The sequence below is a fragment of the Gymnogyps californianus genome, chromosome 28 (assembly GCF_018139145.2).
Source record: "Gymnogyps californianus isolate 813 chromosome 28, ASM1813914v2, whole genome shotgun sequence".
Lineage (NCBI taxonomy): Eukaryota > Metazoa > Chordata > Aves > Accipitriformes > Cathartidae > Gymnogyps > Gymnogyps californianus.
Window position 1 is genome coordinate 5,695,930 of NC_059498.1, and position 14,009 is coordinate 5,709,938.

The 14,009-nt window shown below is 60.1% G+C and overlaps 1 protein-coding gene across 2 annotated transcripts; it reads right to left on the reverse strand.

The window, feature by feature from the left end:
- Nucleotides 1-4,884: 4,884 nt before the first annotated feature.
- NFE2L1 (NFE2 like bZIP transcription factor 1) lies at nucleotides 4,885-14,003 on the reverse strand. 2 transcript variants are annotated; one of them, XM_050911924.1, is made up of 6 exons: nucleotides 13,961-14,003; nucleotides 13,025-13,536; nucleotides 8,474-8,689; nucleotides 7,784-7,873; nucleotides 7,232-7,393; nucleotides 4,885-6,911 (listed from the first exon to the last, which is right to left on the reverse strand). In XM_050911924.1, the coding sequence occupies exons 2-6, from the start codon at nucleotides 13,532-13,534 to the stop codon at nucleotides 5,577-5,579; spliced, it is 2,313 nt and encodes a 770-aa protein (XP_050767881.1). In that variant the 5' UTR covers nucleotides 13,535-13,536; nucleotides 13,961-14,003; the 3' UTR covers nucleotides 4,885-5,576. The 2 variants fall into 2 exon arrangements, with proteins under 2 accessions (XP_050767881.1, XP_050767882.1); XM_050911925.1 differs by lacking the exon at nucleotides 8,474-8,689.
- Between the last annotated feature and the right edge of the window lie 6 nt (nucleotides 14,004-14,009).

The window sequence follows — 14,009 nt, forward strand, 5'->3', positions numbered from 1 at the left end:
GACCTCGTTTGATGTAGCAACATGCCGCTTGAGCCGGGAGTGTGCGCTGCGTGTGTTCCTAGCCAGGATCCGGCACCAGAGGTGGGGTAAGTGACCTTTACTTCAATTCTCATCTGAACGTTGAGCAGACTTTGTCACTTTGCGTTTATGGATGGGTTTTTAAAGCTCTGGCAACGGTTCTGGTGACTGTTTGGCTGAAGGTGGAGATGGCCTCACTTTATTCTTGGTGTGGACTTGCTGAAGGCCGTAAGCTCCTGTGCATGGAGAAGAGCAGAGCCATCCTCTGCTCAGCTCAGCTCACGCTCCAGGCAGTCGTATGGACGGCAGAGCGGGCTGAAGCGTTCCTGGGAGGAGGATTGTGGTTCCTGGCTCAGGTTTCTGGTGTTCGCAGGGTGCAGGATGGAGCAGGGAGAGGCAGGGAGGTTTTGTGTGGTGGGCAGAGCTGAACGGGGGCTCTGCCAGCCCCTCGCTGGCACTCGGGGCTGCAAAACTACGCAGCCAGTTGAAATCCAGGTTATTCGCAACAGCACAGCCTATACCCAATGGGACGGTGCAATGTCTGCCCTGCCCCAGCAGCCAGCAGAAGCAGCAATTAAACCTGTATTAATCACCAGAGATGGAAGGGGTAACGTCCACTTAATTGAACATAAGAAGGCTGCGGTTCCCTGGGGAGCCTCTGGGGCGATCGATCGCAGCAGGTAGCTGGAAGATGCGCGTTGCTCCATCCCGGGGGTGGGACTGAGTACGTGGGGCTCCCGTGTGATCTGCCGGCAGGCACCAAATCTCTGGTGACCGGTTGTCTCTGGCTGTGGCACTGTGTAAGCGGGATGGGTCACCTCTCGAGAAACCGAGGCACGGGAAAATAGTCTCACAGCCCTCATAATGTCTCGGAGATCTGTGGGCGATGATGAGGTGGTCTTCCCCGGGCTCGCTGCTGCCCTGGGCTGCCAGAAGCGGGGCAGGGAAGGACAGAGGCAGCTCCTCCGTCCCCCCTGCGCCGCAGCGGAGGCTGGCAGAATAGCAAGGTCTGTCCCGGGCAGCGAGCTCGCCGGCATGAGGCCGCCTGCCTGCCGCGCTGAGGGCTTGGGCGGCAGCCGGCCACTGGTTCAAAAGGCCGCCGAGCCGCGGCTCTCGCCGAGATCAGAGGCACGAGGCCCCGCTGGTGGCTAAGTGCTTCCTGCTTCGGAAAATGAAAGGTCTGCACTTCACCTGATTACGGGCTGGCAGGCAGCCTGCGCCTCTGACGGCGCATGGCATGACATGCGAGTGACAGCAGCGGAGGTAAGGAGCTGGTTAAGCTCCCCTCTCGCCTGCCCCTCCTCGCTACCTGCAAAAGGCCGGTGCCCAGCTGCCCCGCACGGGATGTGACGGGCAGGGAGCCAGAACCGAACGGATTTTGTCAGGCTTGTTCGCAGCTTGGGCTTGCTGCTCTGAAGCCGTACCGGAGGCTGGGGAACAGTGCTTTGCTCACCTGTAGCCTCCCGACAGGGAGATGGGGGTGTGCTGGTATGTTTATGCGCGAGCAAGGACGCGTGTGAGCGTAGGAGCGGAGACATGGAGTAAAAGGTCCCGTTCTGGGGGGGGGGCACGGGCAGCAAAGGGAGACTAGAACCTGGGTAGAGCAGTGCATCCTCCTCTCCCGTGTCCACGCGTTCTCTGGGCCCTGCTTCCCTTCTCCAGTCAGGGAGGGGGCAGTGACCGCACTGGGAGGGCTGTAACCTTCTCACAGCATCACCGGGGCAGGGGAAATCCTTGTGGGTTTGGTTTTTTTTTTTTTTGCAAGCCGGTATTACGTTCTAAAACAGCCCCTGAAGTAATATCTGAAATAAATACCCTAGAGCCCAGGAAGAGAGACAGGAAGCACCTCAGAGTGTGTATTTTAATGCTTCGCGTTCCCCTTGGCTGAGCTGTTGCTGTGCGTAGAGCTGGCCTGGGCTCAACTCCGGCAGCAGGAGTAGACAAACTCTTCCAGTCCCATAAGGAGAGGTTTTGTCCTCAGGGAAACGACATTTGCTCCATGGGAATCCCAGTGGAAGACCGTCAGGGAGCAGAGCGGGGCCGGCAGCACGCTTTCTACTTGCTGTCTGGTTGTGCCTGGCCAAGGGAGGTGTCCAGGGCTGGTGGACACAAGGCTTTGGTGCCCCCCAAAGCAGCGTCTCACCCAGGCGTCCTGGCTTTTAGTGACAGGCTCTGTTGAATACTCAGCGTAGGGGTGCAGGAACTGCTACGTAATAATGACGCCAGATGAGAGAACACAGCGCCTACCAGCAGCAATGCCAATAAGGCGGTGGGTATTAAAGCCTTAGAGAAAGGCGTCTCTAACTAAAAAATATAGAGAGATGATAGGGTGCTGAGCCACAAGGCAGGCATCCCAAAAATGCTACTTTTAAGTGCAGCGATTCAGCACCAGCCCAGTCTCTTGCTGGTGCATCAGCCATTCCCAGGAGCAGTTTTCCATCCCCAGTTCGTTTATCCGAGCTGCGCGTGGCATCTTTTGCGGGGCCTGGGTTCCTGCCTGGCCCAAGGCGGGGAGGCTTTTGGCTGCAGCCTGTCCCCCTCCCCGTGCTGCTCCCTGGTGTCTGCCCAGCCGGGCTGCCTGCACCCGCAGCTCTGCCTGCGCCCCGGCAGCTCGCAACCCCTCGTGCAAAACAGCAGCGAAGTCAGGGCCTGCCCTTGAGCCCGGCTGGACACAAACTGAGCTCTGCTGAGCCCTGCCTGGGGAACCAGGGGCTGGAGCCAGCGACGGCCTGGCAGCTGCCTGCCGGCTCGCAGCCAGACCTTCCCGCTGCCACCGGCCCAAAGAGGCAGCGAGGTGGGGACGGCTGGGGCGGAGGGAAAAGCTGAGCCGAGGGGTCAGCGATGCCCCTCCATCGGCTCCGCTGCTCAAAACGCTTATCCCTCCAGGCAGAGAGACGAAGGGCTCGGTCTCTTCGCTCCTGCCGGGCCTGCCTGGGCCTCATCCCGCAGGGAGGGGGACGGGGCAGGAGCCGGCCTGCAGAGCCCGATATAAATACACTCGTGATTGAATAAACTTTGGCTCCGTAACCAACGCTACAGCTGAAACCTGCGGGGAAGGTGGGGCTTGTGTAACAGCAGCGGCGCTGGCTGGAGCTGCAAGAGGGAAGGGAGGTTTCGAGCTGCGCCGATGCCATTTGCTCGCCCAACAGGAAAGCAGGACACGGCGTTCCGACTCCAGGAGTGGAAGCGCCGAGGAGGGGGATCAGGCTGTGCCGAGGCAGCTCTGACCCACGGCCACACGCTGCGCCCAGCCGGCCTTTGAACTGCAGCAGCTTTGGTGGCTTTGGCCGAGGGACCCATGACTTGCTCTACGCAGCTGCACATTTAACCAGAAACACACTTTTCCTCGGCTTTCTTTAAGAAGATACTGTTGTGAAGTAAGGAAAAAAGCAGCTGAGCCAGAGCTGACTGCTTCCCACAAACAAGGAGCCTTTCATTTTCCTCCCCTCCGAGGCTGTTACCTGCAGGCCGGGACGACAGCGACTCCCTCCCCAGACCATTGCTGGAGGCAAACCAGACCTGCTCCGAGCTCAGCGCAGCAGAAGAGCCAGGAGCTACCATGGGGGAGAAGGACCCACCAGAGGAGGCTGTTTCGTTTCCCTGACATGCTTAATCTTTTACAAAAATTTAACAAAAAAAAAAAAAAATCCATGAAACAAATGCTCGTACAGTGAATAAGCCGTTTTATTTTTGTCCTGTGCTCACACAATCTCTCTTCTTTCCCTGACAGGTCACAGATCATTAAAATAAAGTTTCTAAGAGGAAAATAATTTAAAACATACGTGCAGGGCTCCCTTCCAACCTCCCCACACCCACATCTCCACCACTTGTGCTTCGTCTCATACGTAAGTAAAGCCGTTGAATCTCAGGAGTCTGGGATGGGAGAGCCCGCCGGGGTCTCGGCGAGTCCTTCTCACGCTGTTCGGGGCCGCAGCGAACGCGCCAAACACCCCGCAATGCGCTCCGAGATCCAACTACTTTTCCCCATAGCCTGGAAAACGTGCCCACGGTCGGACATCTTCCCTCGCGGCAGCTCCAGGCCTCCCTCCCTGCGTTACCGGGTTTCCTTCCCTTGAGTTACCACCCCGAGTCTTCCCTCCGACGCGCCGCCCTCACCCCGTATCACATGCACAGGACTGGCTAGGAAAAGCCATTTTTAAGCTTTTTCAGTTGCTGGTAAAGTCAGTACACTCCCAGCTGTGCTATATTGTAAATACAGCTTCTAGGATCGTCTCCGTGGCGGAGACCGACAGTGATCAAGGCACTACCCCCACCCCCCTCCTGAAAACAAAGGAAGTCAGACCAACACCTAGGGACAGAAGAGAATCCTATAATGTGATCACACGGTTACACTGAATCTTTATGGCAAAGAGAACATTTAGCAGCTTTGAACGTTTGGGCTTCTCCCTTTTACTCAACACAAGCACTCTAGACCCTATAGGGAAAAACAGGGCTGAAGCCCTAAAAATCAAAGCGCGGTTAAGAAACAGGAATCCTAACAGCTGTCTAATTTCTATAAGTGACAAGCCCACGGCCTGGGGCGGGGACCCTCCGCTCCCCTTGTGCTGTACGCTGACCCCGGGGGGGGGCAGGGGGGCCCCAAGGACCCTCCCCACCTTCCTCCCCAAGCAGTTTCCCCAGCCAGTCAGTGGGAGAAGACAGCGTTTGCATGCAGGCTGCTGCGTGTGCCGGCTCAGCGTCCCAGCACGGCGCTGGGCTCGGCGGCAGTGACATGCTCTGAGTGCGGTGGGAGAACGCGTATCGCACTGGTTCTGTTAACCCTCTCCAGTTCCACACTCCCCCCTGACCGCCCCCCACAATCCCAAAGCTCTACGTGTCGTGTCCTGTCCCCCCCCCCCCCGAGGCGTCACAGCTCCTCCACACGTACAGTAACGGTTCTCCCAGTAACGGTTCTCCCGTGAGCCCCCTCTGAGCTTCCTCAGACTGGAAAGGGTTAATGGAAGTCACACCACTTGTGTTTCCATGGGTGCACTGGTCTGATCTAGGAAGGGATGTCGGTTAATCTGGAATTAAGTCAGATTGAATCACACACACTGATGTCAAAACTGGTTCAGGAAAAGGAGAAGGAAAAAAAAAAAAAGGGGGGGGAAAAAAAAAAAACCAACTACCTGAAATCACAGAACTTTGGAAGTTCAGAAAAATGTCTCTCCTATAACTTGTTTTAAGTTCATTTGCTTAAATCTCTTTTCTTATTTAAAGCCAGTTCCTAACAGTAGTTTTTCCACCTCTGCCAATCTCACCCCCAGTGATGCCAGCTCGTTTCCTGCGCTCAAAGGATTCCAGGTTGCGGAAGGCGCCGGGCTCGCCAGTGCAGGGTCCGCTCCTCCCCGTCCCTCCCCGCAGGGAGCCCTCAAAACTCAGCCTGCAGGTCCCGCAGTCTCTCCCGTACACTGACCGGCAGCAGTCACGTTTGTTTTTTTTTTTGAGAAGATATATCGGATAAGAAGGCATGAAAGTTCCTCTAAGTACTTCCAGGCTCAGCCCTTCTCCAGTTCTCACTTGAGCGAGTGTCCCACTCCTCCCGCGTCGCCGTCCCTTCACTTCCTCCGGTCCTTCTGTTTCCGCTCCTGCCGCCGGGCCTGCTGGTCAGCCACGGCGCGAGGTATCAAAATGACGCTGCCGTCGCTGGCGTACTGCAGGGCGTACTGGCTGGGGGAGTAGGGCTGGCCGTTCTCGTCCCGCAGGCGGCCGAACACTTCCTGGTAGAGGTTCTGCACCTTTTGCTTCATCTGGCGGATGGATTTGAGGAATTCCACCTTCTCCCTGAGCAGTTTAGACTTGTCCCGTTGCAAGTCCTCGACGTCCCGTTCCAAGTTGAGGATGGTGTCCAGTTTCCTCTTGCGGCAGTTCTGGGCAGCCATCTTGTTCTTGCCTCGCCTCCGGATGTCGCGGATCAGGCTCAGCTGGGCCTCGCTGAGCTGGTACTTGGAGAGGAGCTCGTTGAACTCCTCCACGGGCAGGTTGATGATCTTGTCGTTGGTGAAGGGGATCTTCATGGCTCTGGCTCGATGCTCGTCCCTGCTCATCTGCTTATCCAGGAACTCGGACGGCTTCTCCTTGCTGTTCTTCTTCCCCGCGCTGGGCAGTTTGGGCTCCTCGGGATCCAGGGCCCCCGGCGCCATGTTGTAGGTGTGGTTGTGGCCAACGTGCTCCAGGTAAGGCAAGTAATGGAGCTGCGATGGGTCCTGGTAGCTCATGCGGCAGAACTTGCTGTACTCTGGCTGGTATCCAACCGCCCCTTCCGCTTCTTCAAAGTCCACGTTTTCAGAGTCTGAGCTGTAGCCGACAGCTCCTTCCTCAGAAAACGAGGAGGAGGAAGAGGACGAGGAGGAAGAGGAGGAGGAGGAGGAGGACGAGGAGGCTTCTGAGCTGCTCAGAGAAGCAGGACTGTGGCCAGAATCCAGAGAAAGACCTGAGTCGGAATCAAACTCCTCTTCCAGCTGCGAGGCCTGCACCGGGTTGAAACCTTCTTCAATCGCCAAGTCCATCAAGCTGATCTCATCAAGCATGGCTTCGTCTAGAAGACCTCCCAGCGGGTCCGGCAGCTCGGGGCCAGCCGTCTCATTGACTGTGCTGTTCAGCTGCGGAGGGAAGAAGATGCCGCTCAAGTTGGTGGAGCCGAAGGTGGTGTTGAGGCCGGTGGAGTTGTCCGGCGCCAGCTGGAGCAGGGCCGAGCTGCCAGCCATGGAGGGGCTTTCGATTTCCGAGCTGAAGAGGGAGAAGTCCTGTGAGCAGCTACCCAGAGAGGCCTGATGCAGGCTGACATTCTGATTGATGGGAGTGTTCGGAGCGAGGCTGTAGTTAGAAGTCAGCAGGTCTCCGCTCGTGCCGTTGTACAGGGTTTCAGCGGTTGCGTTGTTCACTTCCATAGCCTGGAAGAGATGCGAAAGAGCTCGGTAAGTGAGCCGCACTCGAGCCCTGCCTTCGCTCCGGGCGCGTGCCAAAAAGAGACGGGGCGATGCTGCTAGATCCCACGGATGGGGCTCTCTCCAGCGGCCCAGCAGGAACGGCCACACGGGCGGCACGGTGTCACCGCACAGGCCGGGACAAAACCAAAGCAGCTGCGACCGACCCCAAACCACGACCGTCCAGGAATCGGGTGCTTGGGACAGCCACGGAACCTAAATTCAACGGAGCAGCAGCACGCTCCTGGAGGGACAAACGCCTTCCCACAACCCCGCCTCAAGCTCACCTGCATTTCCATGATAGACATGAGGTCCTGCCACTGCTGCTCCAGATCGAAGGGCGACTCGGTCTCGGTGAGGAGAGGAGACAGCAGGCTGGTCTGGATGCCCGCGGACCTGCTCTCGCCGGGCACGGCTTCGCTCAGGGTGGAGACATCCGCAGCTGGAAACTAACCACGTGAGGCAGAGTCAGTCCCCGGCTGATCAGCCGCGGCCAGGGAGCCAGCAATCCCGAATGCCCTTCCACCTCCGCGCGGGCAATCGCTTCTCCTTTGTTCAAAGCAAACTGGTTGCAGTTATTCCTCCGCAGTTCACTATGAACTAATGAGAAGCAAAGCCAGAAGTCTTTAATTAATTGTGACCACCCCCACCCCCCCCACTGCTAGTTTCGCAGGCACGATGCCTGGAGCCTCCTTAAGCAGGCTAACCCAATTTACTGCCGGTTCTGCGGTCTGGGTTAGGGGTACAAGAGGCACCGAAACCCCGACAAGCGAGCAAAGGAGAGCCGCCGCTGCCTCCGGATCTGCCGAGGGGCGGAAACCGTCGCCCCATCCGCTCACCTCCGAGTTCTCCCCAAAAGGGAAGGTGGCCTCCAGCAGCCTAAGGCACTCCTCCAGGGACAGGGCTGTCTGATCCTCCGCACCGGGCACCTGATGTAAAACACAAGCAGTTGTAGCCCCGGGATTAGAGAGGTGGTGATGAGAAACGAGCTCCTTACAGCAGGGCTTTATTACAGCGCATCCAAAAAGAGCCAGAGGCCCCACCCAGTGCTTCGCAGACTCCATCCTCCCGCTCCGGAGAGCGTCAGAGCGGCCCCCGAGCGCAGCGGGGAAAGGAAAGGTGCTGCCTCCGCTCTCGGCGAGCCTCACCTACTGCCAAGCGCAAGGACTCGGCTACAGGCTGGAGGGAACTCTGCGCCCACCCGCGCCGCCACCTCTGCCAGACAACCGAAAGGCACAGCAAGAACCGGCCGCCCTCATCCTAGCGTCCTGCCGACGGTGACACGGCCATTACCCTGCCCGCCTCGCTGCGGCTCGCCGGCCCGGCAGGCAGCCTGCCTGCGCTTTCCCAGCATCAAATCCTCTCGTCCGCCCGGGCAAACCCTTATCCTGCGGTTCAGCAGATCCCCAGTGAAAGTCACACGCCGCTCGCCCTGACAGACGGCCGGAGGGACCCTCGCCACCCCTCCGCCTCGGCACGCCGCATCACCGCGGGCGCAGACCCCAGCCCGGCCGGCCCAGGGGTGTTACCTGCGCAGGGAAACTCTCCCCGGTCTCTCCATCAACTAGTAGGTTTCTATCCAAGCCCTCATTCCCTCCGCTCCTCCAGCTGTCCCCGCGCTCCCTCCCATCGCTCAGCTCTTTGTCCACTTCGCTCTCTTTCTGACGGTGGCTGTAGTCAAAAATCTCTCGCCCAGCGCCGAGATCAATATCCTGTCTCCACAGGATGTCAATCAAATCGATGTCCTGAAAGACAGACCAGATTTCCTTCAGCCCTGGGCAGGGTCCCCACCCACCGGCCCCTCCCAAGGGACCCCCCCCCCCCCCACCACCACCACCACCACCACCACCACCACCTTCCCGGCCCGACCCGCAGCCCACCCGCCGGGCACCCCGTTCCTCCACCCGCCTTCCCTCGGCGGCCCGGGGCTGTTTTGTCTCCCGAGGTCCCCGTAAGCGGTTCTGCGGGCTCCGCATGGCGGCGGGCGAGGCCGGTTCTCCCCTCCCCGCCGCCCATGGCCGCCCGCCCGCCGCCGGCAGAGGCGGCTGGGGCCGCCCGGGCCCGCGTCGCGGCGGTGGCTGCGCCGTGGCCGCCTTGCATCAGCCCGTGGTGCCATCCCGGCCATTTGCATAAGGGGTGGGGTGCGCCGGCAGGAAAATCCCCGCATTTCCACCCACCTGATGCAACCGGAGCCGCCACCATCGTCCCCGCCGTCGCCGGGCCGCCCGCATCCCCCCCCCCCCCCCGGGCACCCATAGAACCTGCCCTGCACCCAAGCCGCCGGTCCCCGCCCCGCAGCCCCCGCCTCCGGCAGCCTGCGCTGCGCCGCGCCTCCCCCGGCTCCCCCCCCCGCACCCTGCCCCACCGCCGCCGTCGGGCCGGCAGCATCCCCGCGGCACCGGGGAACGGCTACCCTCCCTTTCCGGAGCGGCCCCGGTACCTTTCTCATGTCCCCAGCTGCCGCCCGGGCCGCGACGCACGCCGATCATGATCCCCGGAGGAGGCGGGGGGGGAGGCGGAGGGGCGGGTTGGCCGGGGCGCGGCGCCGCGCACGCATCGCCGGCCGGGGCGGTTGGGGGAGCCGCGCTCCGCTCCGCCCCACCGGCCACAGGTGCCCGCGGCCCCGCTGCGGCGGCAGGAGCCGCCCCCGCCCCCGTACGGCTAGCTGCTGCTGCTGCTGCAGCGGCGGTGCCCCCCGCTCGGTTGGGCCGGGCTCGGTTGGGCCGGGCTGGGCTGGGCTGGGCTCGGCTCCCGCCGCCCTGCCCGGGCCGGGCTGCGGCGCGCCCCGCCCGCCCCTCCCCCGCCGTTACCTTGGCTGCGGCGGCCGCCAAGCCCCGCCCCTCCCACCCCGCCCCACCGGGATGCGGCGGCGCCTGGCCACGCCCCCTCCGCCAATAGGGCCGCCAAGCTCCGCCCCGCGCCCGGGCGGCGGCGGCCGCCACCGCCAATCCGCGCCACCGAGGTGGGGAAGGCCCCACCGCCCCGACCAATCCCCGCCGACGGGGGCTGTCGCCTCGACCAATGAGCGGCCGCGCGGCGACCACCGGGCCGCTCCCCCGCCCTGGTGCAGGGGGGCCGCCCGCCCCGGCCCCGGGCCCGGCCTCGCCCTGCACCGCGCCGGCCCGCACCGCCGGCGGGGGGCTCGTCCCGGAGCCCGGCTGCGCTCCCCCGACGAGGGAGGGGAGGGAGGGAAGACAGGCCGGGGTGACCTTGGCTCCCTCCCCCGGGAGACCCCGGCCTGGAAGGGGGTGATCCCCCCCCACCACTACCCGGTTAACCCGGGGGCAAAGCCCCCGCTTGCTCCTCACCCTCCAGCCCCTCACAACGGGCACGGCTCGGCCCGGGACCCAGCGGTAACCACAGCCGCCGGAGAGGCGAGGCCGAGTGTAAGGAGATCTCCCCTCCCGCCCCCGGTTTGGGGGGGGGGGGGGCTTTGTCAGCCGGGGACAAGGCTGAGCACCAGCAGCTCATCACATGGCTGACGGCCGCGTATTTTTATCCTCCTGTTGTGGAAACGGCACAGGGCAGCGGTGCCTCTCGCCTTCCCCACCCCCAATGCTGCAGAGGGAAGTACTCGGGCTTAAACCTAGCTTTGTCTTTAGGTTAACAAGGAGTTAGGCAAACCCCCCCCCCCCCCGAGATTAAAAATAAAATTGAATTCCCCGCTTTTGGATGATTCCCCAAGGTGTCGCAGCCCCCGCCCGAGCTGCAAAGCCAGAGAGCCCCGCACCGCACCCAAGGGCGAGCTCCAGCTCCTAAAATTTATTCATAAACAGCCGTATTCCCCGAGCAAGGTCGCGCCTGGCCCACACGACCCGCGGGGAGTCGCAATATTTTTAAGTGCCAGGAAAAGTCATGGAAAAATTTAAAACCCCGGCCCTAAATCCGTCTGCATATCATCATCATCATCATCCACCTAATGAACGGAGCGGGGTGGGAAGGATCGAGCCCTGCAGGTGCCTTCCAGAGGCAGCAGCTGCCGGGAGCTGCAGAGCTCACACGATATTCCCGTCGGAAAGGCTGGGCGGCTGCTCAGCATTTACCAGGGAGTCAAGGTTCCAGACAAAGACACGCACAAAAAAAACCCCCAAAAAAACCACCAAAAAAAAATAAAACCCCACTGGGGTAATGCTTTGAAGTAAGACTCGGCGCTTTGAAGCGTCACACCGGCAGCGAGTACGGTCTTGCTGGCCCCGGGGGAAGAGAGGGCGATGTGACGGTGTGACGATGTGACGTGGGTGTGCGAGGCAGGCGAGGCAGACGGGATTTCCTGGCGCTGGGTGCCCGGGCGCTGTGCCCCCGGCAGCGCCGCACACCTTGCAGGTGCAATAACACCCTCCCCTCCTGTCCAAACCAGGGGGTTGGGGGGGAGAAAAATAAAAAAGACAGAAAACAGAGACCCGAGGAAGAGCACGGACGCCTGAACGCCCAGGATCAGGGAAAGGTGCAGACCCAGATCTCCCCACCCTTCCCTGAAGGAGCGAGCGGAGTGAAACTGCAGCGCGGAGGAGCGTGCTTCCCACCCGGCATCGCCCAGGCTGGCCGGGAGTTTCACTCCCAGTAAGTTCAGCCCAAGCCGGACGGGTTTGCAGCTGCACCCTGCGCACGGGCGGCTCGCAGCGACGGCATCTAACGCAGGACCGTATTTTAAGATGGAAATAAAGAGGCCTCTGGAAAACAGCAGCGTTATCGGCCTCTCGCCGCTCAAATCTGCGGCATTCCTCTCTAAAATCTGATCCTGGTTTCTCTATACTGCACTTGAAAGGCTCTCAAGACCCAACGCCCTCAGCCAAGACCACCAGACTTGGGGAAGGATGGCAAAGTCTTCCGTGGGCTGCGCGTGACCTTGTACAAGGCATTTCATCCAATTCTTCCCCGTTCCCAAGACAGGGAATTACCTCTCTCAATTATCAGGGAAGAAGCTGAACGTGTCAACGTTCGCCTTGCGTTCTGTGACCCTCCAACCGAAGCTCCTCTCGTTGACGCCTCCAAGGTCGCCGATCGCAAACCCAGAGCGGGGTTTTCACCCTCAGCCCCGCAGCCCGAACGCCTCCGGAGCCACGAGATCCCCGCGGGCCGGGGAAAGCTGCCCGCAGGTACAGCCGAGGCACCAGAGACACTTCCTACGGCAGCATCCCGCTGCTCATCCGTCAATACTAGACCCGAAACAATCGTCACCTTTGTCTCTCCGGCGTGCACGCGTTCACACCGCTTTCCTCACTCGATTCCCTGCCTGCTGCTGCGCCGAAGCCACATGACAAAAGCCCCAGGCATCCGCGACAGCTGCCTGCAAAGCTGCCCACCCCTCGCTGCGGGGGACAGGGGTGACAGCAGTTGAATTCGGCTCTCCCCATGCCCAGACGCCTCAGCAGCTCGTCCCGAGAGACAATTTACAAGACGCAAAAGCGACGCCGGAAGGACCCGACGCTGCAAGTCGGTGCTAACGTCCCCCCCACACCAGGGCCAGGGAGACGCTGAACGTGCCGTGACAGAGAGAGCGGTGCCAAAAAGGAAAAAAGAGCAGCAGCTCCCGGCGACCAGCATTGCATCGCAGCCTCCGAAAGGTTGCGCTCAGACAGGGAAAAAAAAAAAAAAAAATAAATAAACCGCTTTCCAGCTCATCTCTCCCCGCCCGTCTGTGATGAAAACCAAGCAATAAACATCGCCACTGGATGAACTCCAGAGCCGAGTAACCCAACCACCCGCTCGACACCTGGGACGAGGCTGTTACCCAATGCCCCTGTTTATTTCCCAGCCTCGTTTTATCGGTTTCACAACACAAAGCTATGCGCACAGGTTGAAACGCTGACCCCCAACCCTTTCCCTCTCCTTTCACTATTACTTTCAGACCAAGAATAAAACAAACAAAAAGGAAAAGCCACCCCACACGCACCCCTAGAGCCCTCTAACTGAACCATAATTTAGTGTTACGCCACTCCCAAGCGGGGACCCGCTTTTCCCAAGCGCTAAACACACACAACGTACAGAGTACCGCTCGCTCGGATGGATACCAGAGGGCAAGAGCCCCCCCAAAGGCTCCCCTTCCCTCCCCGCCACAGGTAAAAGAAGGTCCTGCCTACCTCTTTGGTCAGGTCTCCGTTCACCGGGGCAGCCACCGCTCCCAAATCTTCCAGTTCTTCCCCAAAACCCTGCTCAGCTCCGCTCTCCCTCACGCCGTTGTCGGGACTGTTCCCATCCTGCAGGCCGCTGCCATTTTCTAGGGCGATGCCGGCGCTGGGCTGGCTACCGGACACGGAGCCTTCGGGGTCTCTGTGCACCAACCAGGCGTTGACTTCGGTGGTGGGCACCTGAAACCTGTCCAGGGCCCTCACCTGGTTGAGCAGCCTGCGAGCGGTGAAGTAATAGTCCAGGTCTACGCTTTTTGGGTGGATGCCATAGCCGTCCAAGGTGTTACGCAGGTTGTGAAACTGGGTCTGGGTGTAAGCGGAGCTCTGGCCAAGAATGATCTCCCGGAGAGGGGGGAGCTGCGAGTTCAGGTAGGTGTCCACGTCCACGCGAACGCCGATCAAGCTGAGCAGAATGGTGAACTGGATGAGGCCTTCGGTGAAGTATTTCTTCAGAGAAAGCATTTCTGGCAGAGGAGAAAAGAAAACAGGTGGAGGGTTTGGGAATTAGGGGAAAAAAAAAAAAAAAAAAACACGACACACCAGCGTCAGCCGAATTCTCCACACAACAGGTTGGTTGGGTTTGTCTTTCCTCTGCCCCACTTCCAAACAAACAAAATAAAGCAACGACTTCGGCGTTCAGGTTATCGCTAAACAACAGGATAAAAGTTTAAAGAACGTTCAAGACTTTGGGTTCAGGATGACTTTGTTTTCCTTTTAAAATTCTGGAACTCAGTGGTCCGCCAGCAGAGCGTAATTAAAGATTTAAATCTCGAGAAGTAACGAACTCTCCCCAGAAGACAGCCTCCACCCTTCCCTTGCCCTTTCCTTTTCTTCACAACTGTTTTATAACACCGACCATGCAGCTACATAAAAATCCATGTGACTTACTGTCCAAAAACTCCACATACAGCCACTTCCTCTCGCCCCCCCAATTCCC

Excerpts from the sequence above, each read along its gene's own strand:
- NFE2L1 (XM_050911924.1), bottom strand. The coding sequence starts at position 13,534 with ATGCTTTCTCTGAAGAAATACTTCACCGAAGGCCTCATCCAGTTCACC. Across the intron at positions 8,690-13,024 it reads ACGGAGACCTGACCAAAGAG|GACATCGATTTGATTGACAT; the intron begins GTAGGCAGGACC and ends TCTGTCTTTCAG. Across the intron at positions 7,874-8,473 it reads GGGAGAGTTTCCCTGCGCAG|GTGCCCGGTGCGGAGGATCA; the intron begins GTAACACCCCTG and ends GTTTTACATCAG.